Source organism: Giardia intestinalis, chromosome 1 (assembly GCF_000002435.2).
Source record: "Giardia intestinalis strain WB C6 chromosome 1, whole genome shotgun sequence".
NCBI classification, from domain to species: Eukaryota; Fornicata; order Diplomonadida; family Hexamitidae; genus Giardia; species Giardia duodenalis.
Genome location: NC_051856.1, coordinates 178,166 through 198,807, shown reverse-complemented (window position 1 = coordinate 198,807; position 20,642 = coordinate 178,166). Strand labels below are relative to the sequence as shown.

General features: G+C 46.1%; 6 protein-coding genes across 6 annotated transcripts; 3 read left to right on the top strand and 3 right to left on the bottom strand.

Annotated features, from left to right (window-relative positions):
• Positions 1-585: 585 nt before the first annotated feature.
• On the bottom strand, positions 586-7,515 carry GL50803_00112114 (putative Splicing factor-like protein; the record flags this gene model as incomplete). Its single annotated transcript, XM_001704786.1, has 1 exon — positions 586-7,515. One exon carries the CDS (start codon positions 7,513-7,515, stop codon positions 586-588), a length of 6,930 nt encoding a protein of 2,309 aa, XP_001704838.1.
• Positions 7,516-7,524: 9 nt separating this feature from the next.
• On the top strand, positions 7,525-9,381 carry GL50803_002285 (Heat shock protein 70; the record flags this gene model as incomplete). Its single annotated transcript, XM_001704788.1, has 1 exon — positions 7,525-9,381. The coding sequence occupies one exon, from the start codon at positions 7,525-7,527 to the stop codon at positions 9,379-9,381; it is 1,857 nt and encodes a 618-aa protein (XP_001704840.1).
• Positions 9,382-9,561: 180 nt separating this feature from the next.
• GL50803_0087461 (uncharacterized protein) lies at positions 9,562-11,439 on the top strand (the record flags this gene model as incomplete). Its single annotated transcript, XM_038046381.1, has 1 exon — positions 9,562-11,439. The coding sequence occupies one exon, from the start codon at positions 9,562-9,564 to the stop codon at positions 11,437-11,439; it is 1,878 nt and encodes a 625-aa protein (XP_037901544.1).
• An 18-nt stretch (positions 11,440-11,457) lies between these two features.
• Positions 11,458-12,960, bottom strand: GL50803_0016013 (putative Spindle pole protein; the record flags this gene model as incomplete). Its single annotated transcript, XM_001704790.1, has 1 exon — positions 11,458-12,960. One exon carries the CDS (start codon positions 12,958-12,960, stop codon positions 11,458-11,460), a length of 1,503 nt encoding a protein of 500 aa, XP_001704842.1.
• A 1,249-nt stretch (positions 12,961-14,209) lies between these two features.
• On the top strand, positions 14,210-18,757 carry GL50803_0087472 (uncharacterized protein; the record flags this gene model as incomplete). The annotated part of the gene is made up of 1 exon (XM_038046382.1): positions 14,210-18,757. One exon carries the CDS (start codon positions 14,210-14,212, stop codon positions 18,755-18,757), a length of 4,548 nt encoding a protein of 1,515 aa, XP_037901543.1.
• Positions 18,758-19,204: 447 nt separating this feature from the next.
• Positions 19,205-20,521, bottom strand: GL50803_004026 (Alpha-19 giardin; the record flags this gene model as incomplete). The annotated part of the gene is made up of 1 exon (XM_001704791.1): positions 19,205-20,521. One exon carries the CDS (start codon positions 20,519-20,521, stop codon positions 19,205-19,207), a length of 1,317 nt encoding a protein of 438 aa, XP_001704843.1.
• Positions 20,522-20,642: the final 121 nt, after the last annotated feature.

Sequence of the window (20,642 nt, the reverse complement as noted above, 5' to 3'; positions counted from 1 at the left end):
GTGGGGCCATCCACTCCATGCGGGCCCGGTGCGGCGCTCCTGGAGAGCCCCTGCCTCCAGTGGTGCTGACAGGGCTCCCGAGAGACCAAGGCGTCAGACGAGGGACGGGGCCGAGCAGGACTCCCGGCCCGCATGCAGATGTCTCTGCCGTGTGTCCTGTCCTGTAGAGACCCGAGACTCTGGAGGTGTCCCTCGGCATCCGGCCCCCTGCTGTGCCAGTCGGTGCAGGGGAGCAGCGTACAGGGCCCTCATGGGCAGTCTCCTCTCACAGACAGAGCACCAGGGGTCTCAGCAACCGACCGACCGATGCAAGGGGCATGCTCTCCTGCCACGACGGCGCTCTGCTGCTAGGAGGGTCTAATGGACAGGCCTCAGCACGCGCACTCTCCTGGGCCGCCTCGGGGCACTCCAGCGTGGCCAGCGGCTTGCGGATCAGTCTGGTGTCCCGGAGCGTGTGAGGAAGATGAGGGGTTTACTCTGGGCTGCTGGGTTCCGCCGACGCCGAGCTTCAGCGGCACAGCATTCCGTTCTCTTGAGGCCAAACTACGATTCGTCCATTAGATTTGCCAAATATGACTGTTCTACTCATATTCGATCCACATGGCATTCCAATTCTTCCCATTCTATCTGCGTTGAGGCAAAAAGCTTGGAGAACTGAATACATGATTGATACGATACTGATTGATCGATGCCACCTGGCTTTTCGCATTGGGTAATGGGATCAATGCAATAAAACTCTAGACTGTAATTAGATGCCACGTGTACTCGCACACGACTGAACTCCTTTTGATCCACAGTCTTGTCAGTGTTTGATTGCTTTAGGTAATACGTGCAAAAATTGGATTGCTTCTCTATTCTATCGGCCCCAAAATAGAAGGTTAGTAAGCATACGGAGGTTGTTCTTCCTACCAGAGAAATTATATCGACACTGGATTTTTTCAATGTAGAACTTTCTAGTAGCTTATCTGGGAAAAGCTTTGCCCGTGAAAAATCCACCAGTACCCCGTAAAACTTCATCCCTGTTTTCTCCTCTGTGAACTTAACATCTTGTAATAACTCCGTTATTGGTATCGCGGCGTACGAGAAGAAGTCCCATCCTCCCAGATAAGCACGTATATGTCGTAGCTCAATAAGTGTTCGGGGCTTCCCATTCATAGTAACACTATGTTGCAATCCAAATGTCAGAGCAACTGGTGCTTGCAGGCCTGAGCATGGTAAGATTGGTTGCGATTTTGTGACCTGCCCAATTATAACACAAAGTCGTGAACTGTTATCTGTAGTAGCACCAACAGCTTGGTCAATAATCGATCTACAAAAAGATGAGTCTGTGTCTGCATCTGCTTTGGGTTGTGATGCCGCAAATAGTTTGCAGAAAATAGCGTTTCTTTGGAGGCATAACCATTGCTCACCGAAATGCAAATTGCTGAGTCGGCTTTGTGATCTAACGTCAGTGACTTCTTTTGGTTGTGTCGATGAAAGCATCCGTTCGCCCAGAGTGTTGGCAGATAACACAAGTCGTGAGAAGATGCTTGTTCTGCGTTCGGGAGCATTAGATATTACCAGCTCTGCGCCTAATACAAGGTCCTTCTTTTCAGCTGGAGATAAACAGTCTGAACGTACTCCTAGCTTTTTAGCAGATTCATTTATTACGCGCTCGGTCATCGCGGAGATCACTGGGCACCATTGTTGATAAGGCGCCCGAGGAAGATGCAGGACAAAGTCTGTGAGGTTGCCTATGGTTGAGAGTCGCTCCATAGACTTAGTAGTCAGTGATGCATACGTGGGTCTGTAAGCTAGTTCCGCTTCTGGTAGGGATTTTTTCAACTCCAGATTTGATTGAGATATTATTTTGTATATGGTGAGTGGTGAAAGATTAGCAAGTTGCAACATAAGTAGGACAGCAATAAAATGTTGGATGGGAGTACCTTCCAAAATTAACCCCGTCTGCTCATCCGTGCCTCGAAACTGAGCATATAAATCAATGCTTAAAGAGATACTGGTTTGCTGAAGCTGAATCACCTCATTCACAGTTCCTCGAATATGCCCTTCTTGCCCTTCTGCGCAGATAACCATGCTACGTATATTTTGAAATTGCCAGTGCAAACTAGTTCCGCGTACAACAATAGGTGGATTAAGCACACTAAGCAGGGTCCTAATTGGATCAATAGATTGCCTGGAACATACAACCACTGTCGTGGGTCGTAAGGCCTGTGGAAGCGAAGAGATGTACCCCGTTAGTAAGTCTGCCGTACGCCAGCGGCTTAGAGAAGCCCGGCGACTCTGGCCTGCATACGTATCTGCATGGACGACCGAAAGTACCAAGCGGCCAGTCTGGGGATTGAAGATCGAAATGAACCCATTGATGATAACACGAGATGCACGCGTATCATCTCTGTTCAGCATCCTGAAGTTATATGCCAAGGAGTCATCGACTATTATTACCTTGCCAGTGAACAGATCTCCGATGGAGGATGGAGTGATGTCTGTGAGCTTGTGCACACTTGAAGAACTTAGTCCCAGTTGCGTCCTGATTCTGTCTGCAAGCATGTTCATCATAGTATTACTGTGTAAGGATTCCAACAGTTCTGAAATGGCCTTGTTTATGGCTGGAATCGCTATAGTTGGGACAGATCCATAGGCTGCAATTTCACGATATAGTAAGTCAATACAAATAATAATTCCGTGTGGGCTCCTGTATATCCCTCGTGAACGATCAGATGTATAATATTTGTGACGGTCTTTAGAGTACTTCGCGAGAGAAGTACATGTATCGACGTTTCCCCACGTGAGATGGAGGTCTATCCACCATAAATGTGTGCAGCTATCGACTTGTTCTCCTGAAGACGCGTGTGCGCCACTACTCTCTTCTTGTGAATTATGGTGCGGCTCTGATGAACCCTTTTGTATCTGAATGGAATAATCCTGCTGAACAGTCAATGAACGTGTCCATGTTACAGAAATGTCTGCACAGCTTGTATGGTAATGATATGACTTTCGGGGATGTACGGACTCTGCCTTGATGGTATCAAGCGGAAGGCCCCGAAAAGCGTCTTGTAAGATTGCAAGAAGGGTTTTGACCAATGAGGAGTGAATCATTGGCCAAGCATGGCCCCTGAACAGAGAAACATATGCTGTTTTTAAAGTGGCCAATTTCCCACACATGTACACTCCGGTTAAGTCTATTTGTGAACGATATCCGATGTAGACAGAACTACGATTGATCGTGGGACTCCACCAGAGAGCAAAGCGTCGGTTCGGAATTTGCGAAAGCCCCTGTCTCCTTGCACGTGTTAGGTTTGTTCTTTTTGCCAATCCAGTCTCATGTTCGGTTGCTGTGCTCCACACCACGGATTTATAATCACTAAAATCTGTTGCTGGGTAGAGTGTGTGGTGCAATATTTCTTCTACCCCACCAAATATTGCCGTGATAATCTTCTTGTATCCTTGAAGATCATACAGTGATCCCAGAAGCTTTTTGTTGTACCAACTTTTAAGAGTTAGCGCGTTGCCTATACTGATGCCCTTAGCCAAGTGATGTAGAAACGGATTGCGGTACAACAGACAATAAAGGTCTTTGGCGTAATGTATCAGAGTTGTTAGCCGCGGTATGCATCCATTGGCCCATGCAATCTCAAGAGGAGATTGCTGCTCAATACTATTAGACCCTTGGGAGAGTGCTTGAAAAACTGCTTCACGGAAGGTACTGACTGCAAATCCAGTCCATTGACTGGATAAGCATTCGCTAATTTCTTTGAAACTATACTGCTGCTCTGCCCCACACGCATCATATTCATACACGTAAAACCCAGTTTGTGCGCCGAAGAGAGGGGACCGCCCATTGTAAAACTCACAGAAGATAGACAGAAGACGCTGGTACCCAAGGAAGCTACGATTAAGCTCATCAGCCCACGGAGAAATAAAGTGAATGACACTTGGAAGTAGCACCTCCTGGTGTTTCTGATCCCAACGACGAGACCGCTCTGCAACGGGATATTTTGGATTTAGCTCTTCGCTAGAAGGGTATACGCCTGCAGATCCAACGGATAGCATACCTAGCCCGCCTAACTCTCTGGGCGAATAAAAGATGACGTTTGGAAAGCGGTTTGGCATCTTTGAATTAAGTCCTTGCTTGATTTTGTTGCAGACTTTCTCTTCATAAGCCATAAGGATGCGTAAGAACCTAGGTGATTGTAGCAGTGCCTCGCGATAGTAAATAACGCAATTAAGTAGCAAGGAGTTCCATTTAGCAATGATCTTTGAAAAGGACGTAGACACGGCGCTAGAAATTAATTGATTTGCATGATAAATAAAATTGGCAATAAATGTAGCCGAAACAGAGTGCAATATATTAGTAGACATGCCCAAATCCTTAATACTTTTAGCCAAAATGATATATCCCATAAATTCAAATCTGATGGGCTGGTTCACGAGAGACACGAAGTAGAATGTCTGATTGTCACAGAAAGAAGATTGCCGTGAAATGTAGCATGCAATAGATTGGGGGATAGATTTCATGACTTGTTCCATGATAGTGGTTTTAGAACTCTCAATATTAGCTTGCCTATCTTCTTGAAGAACTAAGTATAGGCTCTCTCCTTGACGAACATAGCTCAGAAGCTTATACGTCCCGTAAAAAATAGAAAGCCGGGATAGATCAATCCCCTTCTCAAGACATGCTTTACGAAGCCAGAGTTGACTGAGAGGCACCCCTGATTGCCGATAATCCTTTGCGAACGCAATAATGAAGGTGACCACTCTCAGAATAATCGTCGGAGAAAAGGGCTGCTCATCATAATGTAGTAGAATAGTTAAGTCAAGGATTGATAATAGAAGTGTTAACAAAAAATGAGAAAATTGGAAAGAAGGAGCAACACCACGCACTGCTGTATATGTCATATCTTTAAAGTAAAAACTTGAGGAAAGGCGAGTTATCAGGAAAGAAGAGATGACAGGATCAAAGAGTAGGCTAATGACTTTACCAATGACGTGCAGATTAAAGCCGCGAAAGTAGCTATCAGTATTAAGATGCATGTGGACTAGAAAGCACCCCTCACCATCCGTTGCAGGGAGGCCCGAGCACGTACTGTGAACATGCTTGCAGTATCTGATGGTGAGCTCTGCGGGGAGCTCCATAGAATATGGATTACTTAGATCGATGGAGCTGAATCCTCGCTTAAAAAGTAAATAGTGCAGGGGGCTGGATGTGATCTGGTAGCTTAGGTAATATGTGAAATAAACATCAACAACCCGAGTGAGTCCAGTGGTGAGGTATATGGGATAGACACATGTTCGTGCTTCGGCATACTCTATTTGTACTGCATCAAATGTACGCTTCTTGAGAAGAATCTCCTTGATCCGTATGAGAAACTCATGAGGAAGAGAAGTCGCCTTTTCAATAAGTGTTAGGAGCTGGCGATCAGCAACTGTAAGAATAGAGCCGGAGAGCACATCTTCACGTAAATCCCTGAGCGCCAGTTCCAGAAGTTTTCCGTCATACTCAAACTCTTGGGATGGGAAGGGAATATGTGATCCACACGCACACACTCGTGCTGCAACAGTTATGCAAAGATAAGCAAGACTATAAACGGTCCCAAGAGAGACTCTGAGATCCTTTTGAATAGGCTCACAAAGGTATGCTGCATTAGCAACGATCAGCTCTCGCATATCTTGCCTTCCAGCTCTACCGCAATATTTGTAATGCTCTGATTTTGCAATCCACTTATTGCTTGCAATGCGTTTCTTTGTACATGCAATAGAAGCTGTGTATAAATCTGCCCGTTCAGAAACATAAGCTTGAACAAGATCTGCTACTTCAGGGGACATTTGTGAATATACTTGATCGTAGGCCATGCCAGCCCGCCAACAAAGCCAGGCCTCTGCCAAATGGGCCAAAAATAGTTTTGTCATGGCAGATCTTGTGGTGAACTGAGGATACATTGAAACAAATCGCCCGGCGTATCTATTTCGCTGCTCCACAATTTGGTTTGCTAGGGATCGTTGGTGGGTGACTCGTCTAGACGAGTTTCCAGAGTCCTTGTCAATAATTCCTGCGGTTCTCGCCAAGAGTCGACTTAGATATGCCTCCAGCAAGGGACTAAGGCCTCTTAAGTAGCTGTTCATTACGCACTGCAGCGGGTGATAAAAAGGTACATCTCCACAAAGCATTCCAAGGGCTTTTAGCTGTCTTATTTGGTTTGAAATCTTATACTTATAACGGTATACAGATGTCACAGTTCCAATATTTAAAAACAAATGATGGATGCCAGTTAAAAAAGTTGGATAGTCTATTAGAAGCAATCTATGGGCAATATGGGTGTCAACCATGTATTTAAGAAATTTCGTGAGCTCGCGCACCAAGTGGAATGCCTTGCCGAAGCGGCTTTGTTTACGTTCCTTTGTAGACAGGACCTTCGTGTGAGTCAGGTTAAAGTTATAATCGAGAGAGAGGAATGTGATATTTTTGCGATGCAGCATAAGAGTCATGGCATCGTGTGCTTGTGCAAGGAGATGTTGAGCTGCCTCAAGCCAGTCAACATTAGATATGATAGAGAATTGTGGTGAGGTGCGAAGTATCGTTGTAACAGATTTGCTCTTTATCTCTCTCTTATGAAAAGATTTTCTAGCGGAACTGAGAGGAGGACTAAGTAAGGATGGTGATCTATAAGTAGATGTTTGTAAAGAGGACTGAATTGCATCACTATACTCGTTAATTTGAGCCGAGCGAGAAAGCATAGCAGAGCTATTAATGTGCATGAGATTGCTTTTTCTTCGATCAAGAAACGTACCGCAAAAGGCAGAAGGAGACGGTGAAAGAAAGATAGGGAGATTAGCTGGAGGATGCATGGAGATGGGGTAGTATAGGGCTGGATAAGTGAGCAACTGATCTTCTGTATAAGCATGATAAAGGTAAACGTGCTGGTACATTAAAAAGTTGTCATCACCATGGAAAGAGGAGAGGTTAGTAAATACTGATGGTAGGTGTTGCTCGAACGAAAATTTATCTCGACTCTTTAAACTTCTACGTGAATCACTCAGCAATATTTTCTGCGTAGCACTTAGATCAGCACATAGATTTTTTAGTCGATGAAATCTGATGATGGCATTTGTCTTGAAGAGTGGCAAGGGTCGTGCAAAGGCCAGATTGTCCCTGTAGCACATATATGGGGCTGTACCATCAAATATAGGATAAGACGGAGGGGCAGCATCTTTTGGGATAGAGTCACAAACACGTGTCCATTGCCTAATGAGGTCGTGTTCGCTTGAAGTACTTTTGCTCAAAATATATGTCAGTGCCCCCGCCTTCTGGTGTGCTACAGTCACATACCTGACCGCCTCCCAAGGCTGTGGCATAGTTTCCAGAGCCTTCCGAATAGCATAAACTAAGAATTTGAGAGACCCCATGGCAGCTAGTTTTCTAGCCATAGAGCGAGGCTGACTAGGAAAAGAGGAGTTTTCGGTGGACCCCACTAATGTTGGTTGTACAGACTGTAGAAGCCGCGGCTTTAGCGACTGCATACTTTTAAAATGCTTAATCCATCCATTGTCTGTGTCGACATGGGAAACAGCAATCTAAGGTTAGTATTGGCTCGTAACACAGGACCGTCGCTGTGTCAACTAGGTACTGCTGGTCGCCTCTTGCAAACTGCAGTAAGATTCACTGATAATGGTAGAGTTTATGGCAGTGAGGCCGCTGCTGCATTGGTTCATCACCACGAGTCAGTGTATACAGCTGCGCCTTTCGTGGCCGCTGAAGACGCTTCTTTTTTACGTACGTCCCGATTTTTGCGTTTTTGTTCATATATTGGGGGAACCTTTACTGAAGCCTCAGATCATACACTTGGAATAGCCATTAATAAGCTCACTTGTCCCTCTGAGTTTCTCCTTCTGTCATTATTGTCCCATGCTTTGGACCTCGTTGCAGAAGAATCCCACAATTCAGACAGCATTGTTCTCACATATCAGCCATATTGGCGGCTTCACAAGCTTCGTCGCCTTATTGTAACAACAGAAGCCCTTGGAAAGAAATGTCTTGGGATGTTTTCCTCCCATTTGGCCTTGGGTGCTAACAGTCTGATTACGCTTATGCAAAAGAATAAGGATCGCTTGAATAACGAAAATATCCTTGTGGGCCTCATAGATGTCGGGGAATTCTCTTCATTCTGTGCTATTTATAGACTCGGGCCTACGTTGTTGGAAACAATCTACATTAATTACCAGACAGAGCTTGGTGCACGAGACTTTGACATCTGTCTTTGCGACATTTTTCTCAAGCGGTTATTGAATTCACCGCAACGGCATCTTTACAGCGAATTCCAGTTTGAAAACCCCAGTGGTCCTGCGAAAAAGCTCGCCCTCCGCCTTTTCTTAGCTGCTAGAGAAGCCAAGAAAATCCTTACAGTGAACAGATCTGCGGTAATGACCGTGGAGGGTGTTGGAGAGATGGCCGAGACAATCTCGTTTGGGGTAAGCCTTGCGGAGTTTGAGGATTCTGCAAAGCATTTATGTGCAGAAATAGCACACCTAGCCTCGACAAACATATTCAGAGACGTGTCCATGTTGCAGTTCACCGGCGGCGGGAGCCGCATTCCATGCCTTAGATCTGCAGTAATGCGGGTAGTCGAGGAGAAGGCAAGGCCAGGTTACACCATTCAGATAGACAAAACAGTTAATCCAGATACTGCTTTAGCTGAGGGAGCTGCTTGGCTTGCGATACTAACGCTAGACAAATTCCCTAGAAAAGTTAGCTACACTATACGGGACGTTTGCTTCCATAACATTCTCTTAGATTGTGTGTCTGCTGATGAGACTCAGCAATATTGTATGGGAACATATGTGTTTTCCGCAGGAGATCACTTCCCAGACCAAAAGTCAGTAATGGTTAAAGTTGCCAGTGATGCTGCTTTCTTGGCTCGTATCCATAGTGATAGTAAAGAGATCCTAGCAGAATTTAAAATCGTTGTTCCACGATTGAGTAGCTTCCATGGGTCGAAACTTGTTACTGTAGCTTTGGTGTTTCAACTATCGTTTTCCCGTGAGATTACCCTAGAATCTATCTGTGTTGATGATAAGCATATTAAGGAGATAACACGTACACAACCGGACATTGGTTACTTTGAGGCCTTCAGAAAGGATCTAGAACACATAAATAATAATCTTGTAACATTAGAAAGAACTGCTCTACGGCGTAGTCAGATGCGTAACTCATTAGAGGAGAAACTGTATAAAATCGCCAACTCTGTCATCGAAGAAGGCCCTTCGAAAGAACTTGTCTCTCAGCTCCTTGCTAAGCTGGGAGACTCGACACCGACAGAAAAGGAGCTACTGGACATGGCAAGGCAGATTGATGAGCTAGAACAATCCGTGACTAAGAGTAAGTGCTAGGATTCCTCGATTAACCAGTTATACTTTTATTTTTGTCTAGCCTTCGTCATAAATCTGAATACTTAATGGGTTCATCAATCGATCCCTTTTATAGGCCACAAATACTGATTTATGTTGGACCACTTTCTAGGCTGCCAACACTAGCCGTGCCTTTCAGAAATAAATCCAGACTTTTTATCTATGGCCAAATTAGAATCTGGAGCGGGATTTGATGCAAAGTTCCTCCAGGAGTGGATTATGGAAACAGGAAGCTTGATGATTCTCCGCGGGGAAGAGACGAGGCAGACATTTCTCAAGCAGTCACTTCATCGCCTGCTTTGGTACAAATTCCCCATACTTGGTCTCACGTCTCTTCTCTCCAGTCTTCTCACCATATATGTACACATCAGCACTGTCCAGATGGCCCCGTATGCAACTGTAGGGGCACTAGACACCTTACTTCTTTTCCACTATTCTTTCCTGACCTTACCGTTAGAGCTTCTGGGGGATAATATCGTTCTGCAGATAACCGAGGGACTAATGCACGAGCATAATGATATTGAAGATGTGCACCGCTTCTATTCTCTCTCCATATTCATGACGTTATACTATTCATTGGTCATGTTCATTGTCGGTCTTCTCTTTAAGCAAGTTTATATTACCCCATACTTTAGATCTAAGTATGAGTACTCGTTCAAGGATTTGTCTATCTATCTTACTATCGCTCCGTTTGTTTCCCCTTTCCTTCATCTATCAAATGCCCTTCTGGAAAGGACAGGTTTTTTCTTTGTGATAACAATCCAGCGCCTTATCAGCTACTTTGGTACAGCCGTACTTCTTAGCTTGGGGTATCTGTTTCCACTTCTGTACAGTACTCTTATAGACGACTCGAGTGATGATCAGCATTCTCTACTCACCATCGTGCCGAAATACTTCAGCGGCTCAGTGTTTCTCTACCCGATTATCATAGCCATATTAATTCCAGATTCGATCTTTCTGTGCTTAAACGTTCTGCGCATGTTTTCTTATGAATCTTACAAAGAGTGCTATAATCATAGATTTCCGATAGAACTGAATACTGTCATCACACCGCCCCAAGAGCAACATTTCCCATATGATCTTCAATTCGCTAGCACCTCTGGAAGCTTTCATTCTGCTGCCTCAGAAAAGCTTACTACTGTCTCTCTCATTAGGAAGCACGATGTTGCGGCTCTCCCATCTCAGGAGACTGCATCTCACCTCCAAGTTTTGCGTGCGTTTCAGAGATCGACCATCCTCACCCGAAGACCATACTCTGATACCCCTTACCAGCATGATCTTCCGTTTCTTCTAATGTTCAGGTATGGCAAGCTATTTCCCAAAAATACTAAGTTGCTTATTACTCTTATGATAGATTTATTTTATCGCTGGTTGAGTAGGCTCGGTCATGTTGGTTTGGCCCTTTTTATTATCGTGTTTCTTTATATAAATATTAAGGATATCAATCTTTTTCTTCTCAACATTAATATTTGTGGAGTCTACGTCTTTGTGAGGCAAGCCCTTCTTTCTCTTACTATCCCCATTTCGTATATCTTCAAGCAGATCTACTTTTTTAACTCGCGTGATAAGCACTATAGAAAGATAGCCATTGCATTTTACTACTACCTCTTTATAGCACTTACTATCTCTAGTCTACTTGGTGCAATCTTTTACCTTCTATTGTCTCCACAATTTACTAAATATTATTTAGAGCTTGGTCTGCAACTCACAAAGTCCGAACTGTCGGATAATACTACAATTCTCCGACTGGAAGCCTTGTTATCACCGCTCCTTAGCCTTTTCTATATGGTAGATGCATTTTTGGAGCAACGTGGGCGTATATTGATTGGCTCTACAGTGAAGTTCATCTCACTAACAGCAGGGTGTGTCGCACTTGTTTACATATGGGAGCTCCAAAAGCAGTTCTCTGACTTTTCTTATCCTTTATTAATAGCCGACATAATCTTGTGCATTTGTGGCGTTGTATTGCTTCCGCTGGTTATTTTCGAACTTCAACTCCTAATCTTTGAAACCAGAGTTGAGAGTCGCCGATTAAAATAAGGAGTGATTGTCCTGAATTCACACGTTGTACCACTGTTTCTTTGGCCTTGGGCGTTCATTGTCCCAGAATTGGACCTCATTGACTTCTCTTATCTTTGATTCTAGTGACCCTAGTCTTGCATTAATTCTCTGCATGTCTGCAGCAGCTTCATCCTTCTTTCTTTGTTGATATTTAGCTTCTGCATCCTTTTCTGCCTGGATCCGCTGTTTGTGTTCGTCTGACTGCATCAGCAGAAACTCTTCAAAGCGCTTTGCCTCGTCATATTGCTTCTTTAGCTCTTCCAGCTTTTCTTTTTCAAAGGCCTCCAAGTCAGCCAATGCAGCAGCCAGCTCAGCTTCCTTTTCACGCTTCGCTGCCTCCTTCACCTCTGCCCCAGAGTTCATGCGGCTATAATTGAAGTCCTTACAATCTTCTGCCATGCGCTTACGGCGCTGCAAATCGTCGTGCTCCCGCTGAGACAGTCTCTTTTCTGCATCGAGCATTAAGCCCATTAAGTAGTCATCCCTGGCTTTGGATTCCATTAAGGCCTTTTCCTTTCTGGCTCTCAAGATTTCTAAGTAGAGGAGTTGCTCATTTCTAAGGTTTTCCTTATTTTTGCGGTCTCGTTCAGCTTCCTCACGTATCTCGGCCTCTATTTTAGCCATCATCTCTTTTCCATCATTTCTACTCACTTCTTTGTTGTGCGCACGTTGGAGGTTTTCGATGTGCATACGCATTAGGAGCTGTTGCTGATTATAGAACTTCTCCTGCTCCTGTTTTTCGCGCTCAAGCTTGTCTATCTCGTCCCCAAGTCTGCGGTTTTCGTTCCACTTCTCATTTTCAAGAGCCCGTTGATACGCTTCCTCTGCCTTCTGTCTCTCCCGTTCTGTCAACTGCTGCTCTAGCTCTTGTCTGTTCTTCATCATGCGCTCGTGTTCGCCAGCGATCCTGCTTTCCTCATCCTTGAGGAAATTAGCATGGTTGTCATTCACCTGTTTTTGCCATGCAGCTTTCTCTTCTCGGTCACGCTGGCGCTTCTGCACACGTTCGCAGTTCGCAACGTCCCATGCTAGCTTGCAAGCACGGGCATTTAGCATAGAGGCTGCTGATCGGAGCTCATCACAATTGATCTCCCATTGCCTCTCGCGAGCCACGTCAACTCTTTGATTCTTCACAGCAGTATTTCTCTGAATGACGGACGCATATTCTGCTTCCATAGCCCGTATTTTATCTTCTTCTGTTGGAATAGAGGCCTTTACAGCATCCTGATAGGCACGAAATTCTGCGTCGTAAAGTTTCTTAAGGGCTGCACGACGCCCCTCGATAGCCATTTTGTTCTTCTGTATAAGGTCTGCCATACGCATATTCACATACGCTATCTTGCCCTTAATAATTGAGCGGTGTTCAAACTCTGCTAGACAGCGATTGTTAAAATCCTCTTTGACGGTCGCTTCGTAGAATTGCCGTTGAGATTCATCTCGTCGGCGCATGTTCAGCTCATGGCTTATGGTAGGGTCGTATTTGTTGCATCCTAGAAACATTCTCGAGATTTTTCGGATTTTATCTTAAATTTGGTTTTTCAAGGAATTTACGCCAGTAAATTCATCCGCAAGCCACCACATTTAACTGTATCCTTGTTCATTGCATTCAGAATCCAAGATCTGAATGATGTAGTTCTGGGGAAAAGGGGAAGTATCTGCTCCCTCGGTCTGGAAGTCATTATTCTGTCCTTCGCGATATTGGTTTGGGCCTTTCACTTCTTCACTCAGATCCCATGAGATCAGCTACTGTCTGGCATCTAGTGAGCACTTGCTGTCTCGGGCCTTGCGTCGGTCACAGCAGTCTGGCCTCCACGTGGCCCGGGACCCTGGTGCTCCATGACGAAGATCCCACGCCACGACCCCGGGTGTCTACCCCGTTCCTCGGGGTGCCTCTTCGTCTCTTCGTGGAGGGCACCATCAGTCCCGAGTATGACCGGGAGGGTGCGCTCCCCGTATGCCTCTATCCTGGAGTCATAGTACGCGTTCGTAGATGCCGGCGGAGTACTCCCATGCGCTGGTATCAGGGGAGAGGTCCAGTCCTCTGTTCATGGATCGCAGAGGTGCTCCGTCACCCAGCACGAGATCACATCGACGCTCACCCTGTGCAGCGTGTCTGGCTTAGCTGACCTGTGGGCTGGTCCATCTGCACAGCACACTTGGGGTGATGCGTCGGTCCACCGAGGCGTCGGTCCAGGGTCACCTCTCTAAGAGGCGTCATCCGAGGCACCAGGAGCGATCAGGGCCGGTTCACCGCTTGGTCGTCTCTCTACAACCGGCGCCTGTCCACTCAAGGATGTCAGGCACTGCCAGTTGCTGCAGCAGACACCCGGCAGGTGGCCCAGGTCACCACTCTTCGGTACGGTCAGGATCAATCCGCCTCTGTTAGCCAAGCACCCCAGGGCTCCCATCTCTTGCCGAGGGATTCACATGGGTCACGTGCGGGTCCATCTCGACAAGCGGGGCGAGTGATTGGTGCCATTACCAGCCTCGAACGCTCATCTGCATTCGCTATCACCTCGAGGGAGGGGGCATAAATCTTCCCCGTCAGAACTGGACGACATCCGACTTTCGGATTCTGGGTCTCAGCTAGTGAACGAGCGAGAGGTTGTCAGCCTAGGGCGGCGGTGGCTCGCATGGAGGACCTGGTCAGGTAGCAGGGGACAACCTCACCCCAGTGAAACGACGAGTAAACGGGTATCTCACTAAAGAGAGTAGCAAACCGCAGTAAAGATTCCGGAAGTAAAACTGAATGCTCCACAATGAGCGTGTAATATTTGTATTTGACAGCGAATATGGCCGCTTTCTTTCCATTGAGACAATCAGAAACACGATATCCTGCTCTTTCAAGACCACTGTTAAACGGTCAGGAGTGGCGTTTAGAATTAGAACAGAGGCAACTCCTAAAATCAAGTGCACAGCCAGTCCTGCTATTGGAATAACAGATAAGTCAATTAGTACCCAAATAACATGTCTGCTTTCCAGTGGACTGACATTTAACGACCTTTTTCAACCGGTGATACTTAAGTTGGAAGTTGCCTTTCTGAATAGCAATCAATTCAGGACAGTTATGCATGACATGGCTATCGAATCCCTTCTAAACATGGTTCAGACCAAAGCTTTTCAAATCTTTATTCTTCCCCGGAAACTGGCCGATGATCCTTACTGTTTGAGCATTTCAGATATTCTTGTTACTAGTCGTGTTAACGAAAGCACCTTGCAGCATCGAGCAGCACACAGAAACGCACTTTGTCCGTTTAAAGCGCTCACTAATATTTACACCTCTCTTGCCAATCGCTCACTTCTGTTGGCAGTGAGCCTTAAGCACTCCATTGATCCACGCACCAAGAGGGAGTACACTGATGAGGAAGGCTCAGATTTAATTCTTGAACAGATTGGACAGGAATGTGATACTAGGATTGGTGAGCTAAAAAGTCTTAGACTACCTCCTGCGTATCAAAATGCTAGGCTCCCCATAGCACAGAGGGCTAAGCGACAGCATAAAGACAATAGAATGCCAATTGGCTGGTCAGAGGAGCAGCTCACGAGTATGGGTGTTGGTGACTATGGTGTACCTCTTCCACCCAACCAGTCTACACATAACTGCTATGAGTATGCACAAGATCATTATGCTGTTATCAAAGCATACAGTCTACTTTTGGACACTCTCAGACACGATCTTCTTATGTGGATTGACATGCCGCTTCAAGCTCAGATTTCTGTCATTACGAAAGCATGCCGCGATGTGGTGACACCCATCGCGTGTCCTGTATGCAGTTCGATGTCTGTGGAAAGCTACACTATCTGCCATCGCTGCGGCTGCGCAATTGGCTGCTGCACCGACTGTGCCCGTAGCTACTCTGCACTGCATAAGGCAGAGTGTGATATGTTGTTCCCCGTCGCTATCTTCCAAACACTCTCCTCAGATGATCTTGTAGACGCTATAGAGCAGGGTAACAGGGCTCTTTTCGATCAATTACAAAGCATTGGTTCTAAGACAACTATAGAAGCGGAGATGATTTTCGAGACATGGAATGAAAGCAGATGCGCAGTAGCTGTTCTTCTTGAGGACGCAAGTGCTGCCGTTTGCAAACTGGAACGATATCTAGTCTCAGGACAACAAAGCAATCAGTATCCTGAAACAAGTATAGACAACCAAGATATTAAAAAAGAGCACCATAATCTGGACTGTGCAAAGGTCAAATCAACCTATTGGCCGGAAACCGGCTCCAAACGGCTGTATGTAACTGCAAACAATCTCAAGGATATAATGTTAAATATCAAGGAAAGGAAGAGTGTCATAGATGTTCACGAAGGGATCGCACGGATAAAAGAAAGCTCTGACGCTGTGCGAGACTTTTTAGTAGAAAATGTTGGTGATGAGGACGAAAATGTACGGGCAATCCTGGAATTTCTTCTCGACAATAAATCAATCTTTCCAGAAATATTTACAGAAATGATCTCGCGCATGAGGTATGCCTACATGGAGCAATTGATGCTTTTGAAAGAGAAGATTATGGAGGTGGAAGAGGAGATACTGTCCATGGACTATCAAGACCAAGTTCATCGATTTGAGTTCATTGAGTGTGTTTCTACCTTTGTCAATCTATTGCGCTCCTTGCCGCTCAGGGCTCTTCCATCCTTTCTAGAAACCCAAACAGTGGTAGAACAGGCGTTTATCTCTGAAGATGGGCGTACTATATGTGCACAACCAGGCGACATAAACGAAAGCGTGCAGCATACCAGCGATACCTCTCTCCAGGAAATGTTCATAGAGTTAACCGACTCTGCGGTTTCTATTGTACGACATGAGTTCGACAGGATTGACAAGGCAACCACAGAGGAAGGAGCAACGAGTCAATGCACAAATAATTTGAAGAACTCACAGATGAAACAGATTGAAGTACGGCATCTGAAGTCGTTGGCTATTAAGCCTCAGATCCTTCAGTTATTGAGCGAGGTGCAGAGTATCGGCATGTTGCAATTTAAAGGGTCGACAATAAAGAGAAGTACTGACCTTAGTGCATTGGGAATAGAGGAGAAGCAATTTCCCAAGGAAAACTTCATCTCCTACTGTGAAGCCATGAAGGAAATGCAGACAATGTTGGGCGAACTTAGGGTGTATTGCCCTCACGGAATTAATGCCCTGTGTCCGATATACAAGGATAGTATAAGAGATTGGCCTTTGATGCCTGTGAAGTTCTCTGTTACAGAAGAACAAATGAGTAATGCATATGATGTAGCTGCATTTTTGGAAGCAAAGCTATCACAGATGTCTGACTTGCTGGACGCCATCACAAACGAGTCGCGTGCAATCCAGGCCAAGATCGGCGGGAAAACCAAGCAACTTAAGCAGTTTAAATCTGAATTTAATCAGATTGTGGCAAAAAATGAAAGCTTTGTGGGTCAGATTGATCGCCGCAATGGAGCAAGGCAGAATCAGTACTTACAGCTACCCAGTCTCCCCCTCGACTTGCGTCAAACAAGCGCAAAATCTGTTGGATCTGGATATGCACGCCTAACTAACTATCTAATCCAAGATATATTGTCAGTTTCATCTAGACAGGCAGACCGCATAATGACGCTTCTTCCACAAGAAAAAATTAAAGAGTTGAAAGAGGTCTGTGGCACATATGTGTGCAGAAAACATTCGCTGTTGTTCTTGGCTGCATCTGGAAAGTGTCAACACATCCTTTCGGTGTACATCCGCAATGGAATATTCTACCCCCATTCCCAGGCGGCGCTGTCATCTCGGCAAGAACAGAAGAGTAGAGCACGCAGAAATAGTATAGCTATCAACCTTAACAAAGAAGCCGACAACTATCTGGAAGGTCAGGCCAGTACGCCGCAAACGGGATTCCTCACGCCCAAGCACAAAGCCGGACAGCCATATGGGCGATTTCCTTTAAACAGTGATCATAGTAAAGGTGCACCTCTCACACAGTATGCAGAACAGGTGCTCCGGCAAAAGCTGACAAGGAAGCGAGTAGACAAGCTGCCCTCACCGGCATCTGCGCGGCCGTGTCCACATCCCCCCAAAGACTCAGAAAATAGCTCTAATGCGTTATATAATATACAAAGCATTTCTGCGCAAGTAGATGAAACAATCTGCTCCAATATGTATGATACCAACCAAAGCACCTGGAAAACGGCGTCCTCTCCTGCTTCTTCCGTACCAAACAATGGTGTATATGATACGTCCCAACTACTTATCCAAAGAGGTATTATTGGCGCACGTGACGACCTAGAGAAATACACGTGTGAGTTGAACATTCTGTACCCGAGTTTGACAAGAGCATTGGCGTACGATGAATTTGTTTCCGGGATAGAGCATGCTTGCAGACGTCCAATCAATATCGATGTCTTCACTGCAGAGAATGAGTTCCGTGCTACACAGTTCCTTGTGGTTAAAGAACAGGAGGAGAAGGATATAAATAGCACTATTGTGCATAGCGAAAACGATATAAAGGAGCAACAATCCGCCATTCTCCCTCATCCACCTATGCTTGGCCTTCCTCCTAGGCCAAAAAGCGTACCAGGACTATCCTTGCCTTTCGCTTGCAACAAGGCTTCGAATATAACCACTAGTTCGATAACCGAGTCTGAAAGGCCTCAAAGCGGTGTGTTGAAAAAGCGTAGGTCGATTAAGTCTGCTCTTTGTCAACGCGAATTAGCCAAACGTGCAGCTGAGCTCAAACAAGCATATGAGCAAACAATTAAGGACTTCCCCAGTGGAGATACAGAGCTACCTGCTATTCGGCGAGAAATAGCTGAGTTTCGGTCAAGATTTATAGATGCCTTAACCGGTGCTGATGCAACCTTAAGTGACCTGGTTAAATTGCGCTACACTGCATACAAAACAATCAACAGAAGGTTAAAAAGAACAGTAGCTCGAACAACCGAGCACACAGTACAAAAGCATGGTGAAAAAAGTACGTCCTCTGTACATCTGCAAAGCTGCTTGGCACGCATGAAGGAGCAGGCAATCACTAATGATATTGCAAAGTTAAAAGAGGTCATATCCTCTTCAGCAGCTTTGTCAACGCTCCCAGTTTCTTTGCGGAACTACTTTCGGTCATGGCTTGAGGTAGAAAGTGAGGCAAACAATCTTTTTACATACGTGGACAAAAAGATAGCCTTAAAGCTCTCCTCCAAATCTCAAGACCACAAGCATATTGCAAGAATATCGAGTAGAGCAATCGATGCTAACATTCACGGGTGGTCCGTGTGTATTGACTTTGGAGTGCTTGCCGGGGCTGAATATCGCTTGCTAGCACTATTTGACTTATTGCCGTTTTAAAGGACTCGAATATTAACCAAAGTAAGGGATTCCCAAAGCTCATGGGCAAATAGGTTGTGCAGGACTTTAGCCAATAGTAAATTATTTAAAAACCATTTCTTGCGAAAGACAAAAATGGAGGTCAGTTTCTAGACCTCCTGGGATAATGCGCTTCTTTGAGCCGCGGGTTTACTCGTGGTGAGGATCCGGGGCACTGAGCAATCCCCAGGACACAGGCGGAGCGGAAGGCACGGCTGCGCCACGCAGCCTAATCACCGCCCCTATAGTCCTTTTCTAAACGCGTGGCCGGTGCAGCTGCCCGCTGGCGCTTGCGAGCGTGCACAGGCCTACATCCAGGGTCATAGGTGGGGAGCGGATCCCGTCCATCCTCAATCCGGGCCCGCACAGTCCTTTACTCAAGCTTACTTGAGCGCCTCCTCCCCGCTCTCCGTCCATCGAGTTCACTTGTCAGTCGCCGCGGGGAGTCGAGGATTCGCTCGCTGCAGGCGTAGGCAGCCTCTCCTCCACCGTGTCATTCTGCAGAACGGGCGTCGCCGCACCCTCTTTGTCCGCCTTGCTGTCGCTCTTCTTGTTTCCCTTTGACGATTGCTTTGCCTTATTTCCAGCGTGCGCAGCGGTCTCTGCGGGACCGTTCTCGGCCTCGGGTCCTGCCGCAGGATCCTTTGGTCTGTCTATCTTCCAAAGTATTAGAAGCGTGGATTCGTAGCTCCCAGTCCCTGTCTTCTCAATTGCATCCTCTAGGGTAACGCCATATAGCTCACGATAAACCGCTGGAACATCGGGGTGTTCTTCGTAGCTCAATATGGCAGCCCGAGTCAGCCGAGCATCGTCTCTGGAGATCCCTGCCACCAGGGCCGTGTGGGCCATGAATGCATAGGCAGCGGCAGGACTATGCAGGTAATCGTGTGCAAGAAGCAGTGCATACCGTTCTTCAGGACGATGCTCAAGCGCATCTGCAATATCCTGGCGTAGTACAGTTCCCTTCATTTCAAAGTACTTCTTGCAGATAGAGACGTACTCTGCGGGGAGCGCAGTGGCCATGAGGAGCAGGAGATGTTCAAAGTTGCGTTCGCGAATGTCCATCACAAGCCTTTCTGCGTCCGCCACCAGTAACTTTCCCAGAGTACCAGTGTTGGCCTCCGCACCCACTGCATGTGTATCGACATCACCATCGGAGGCCAAAGTAGTGCTCTGCATAGCAAGGGACGACCTGGACACACGTTTAGAAGATAGAATCCGGGTAATCAGCCTCTGCCAGAGCTTATCGCCGTTGTAGTCGTGTCTGATGTCTGTAATGACAGAGCCACCGTACAGTAAATCGTAGTTCTGAACTATTTCACAGGCCCTAGACTCACTTAGAGTAAGGACAACGTCTGTGAGTTGTTCAATATCTGTTGCCTTTCCCTGAAGAGACTCTCTGATCAGCTCTGTCCGCAGAGTAACGTCTGGCTTGAAAGAAGAAAGAATGAGCTTCTCCAGAGGACCATTTAGTTTTTCGCGCAGAAGGGATAGCAGGTCTGTCCCCGTTTGAGTCTGATAATCCTTTGCAAACATAAACAGATGTTCCTTGCTGAAAGACGTCATCAGCTTGGTCAGTTCAGGCTCGTTAATCAAGAGAGATTCAATGGCAGATCTAATGCTCTCCATAGACTTCAGAGATATGCCTTTATTAGACATACCCTTAGCACGATGCTTTTCCGGGCCGTGGTTTCCCATTACTGCCGTGGCATCAGCAACATCGGGAGTTGATGCGGCACAACCCATGCTCTAACAAACCTTTTTTGTAAAAGAAAGTTCCGGAGTGTGCCGTTGCTCTGTAACCGGCGTTTCCACAAGCCATACTGTTTCTAAAGGTGTTCGTGCCACCTAGAGTTTCGTTGCACTT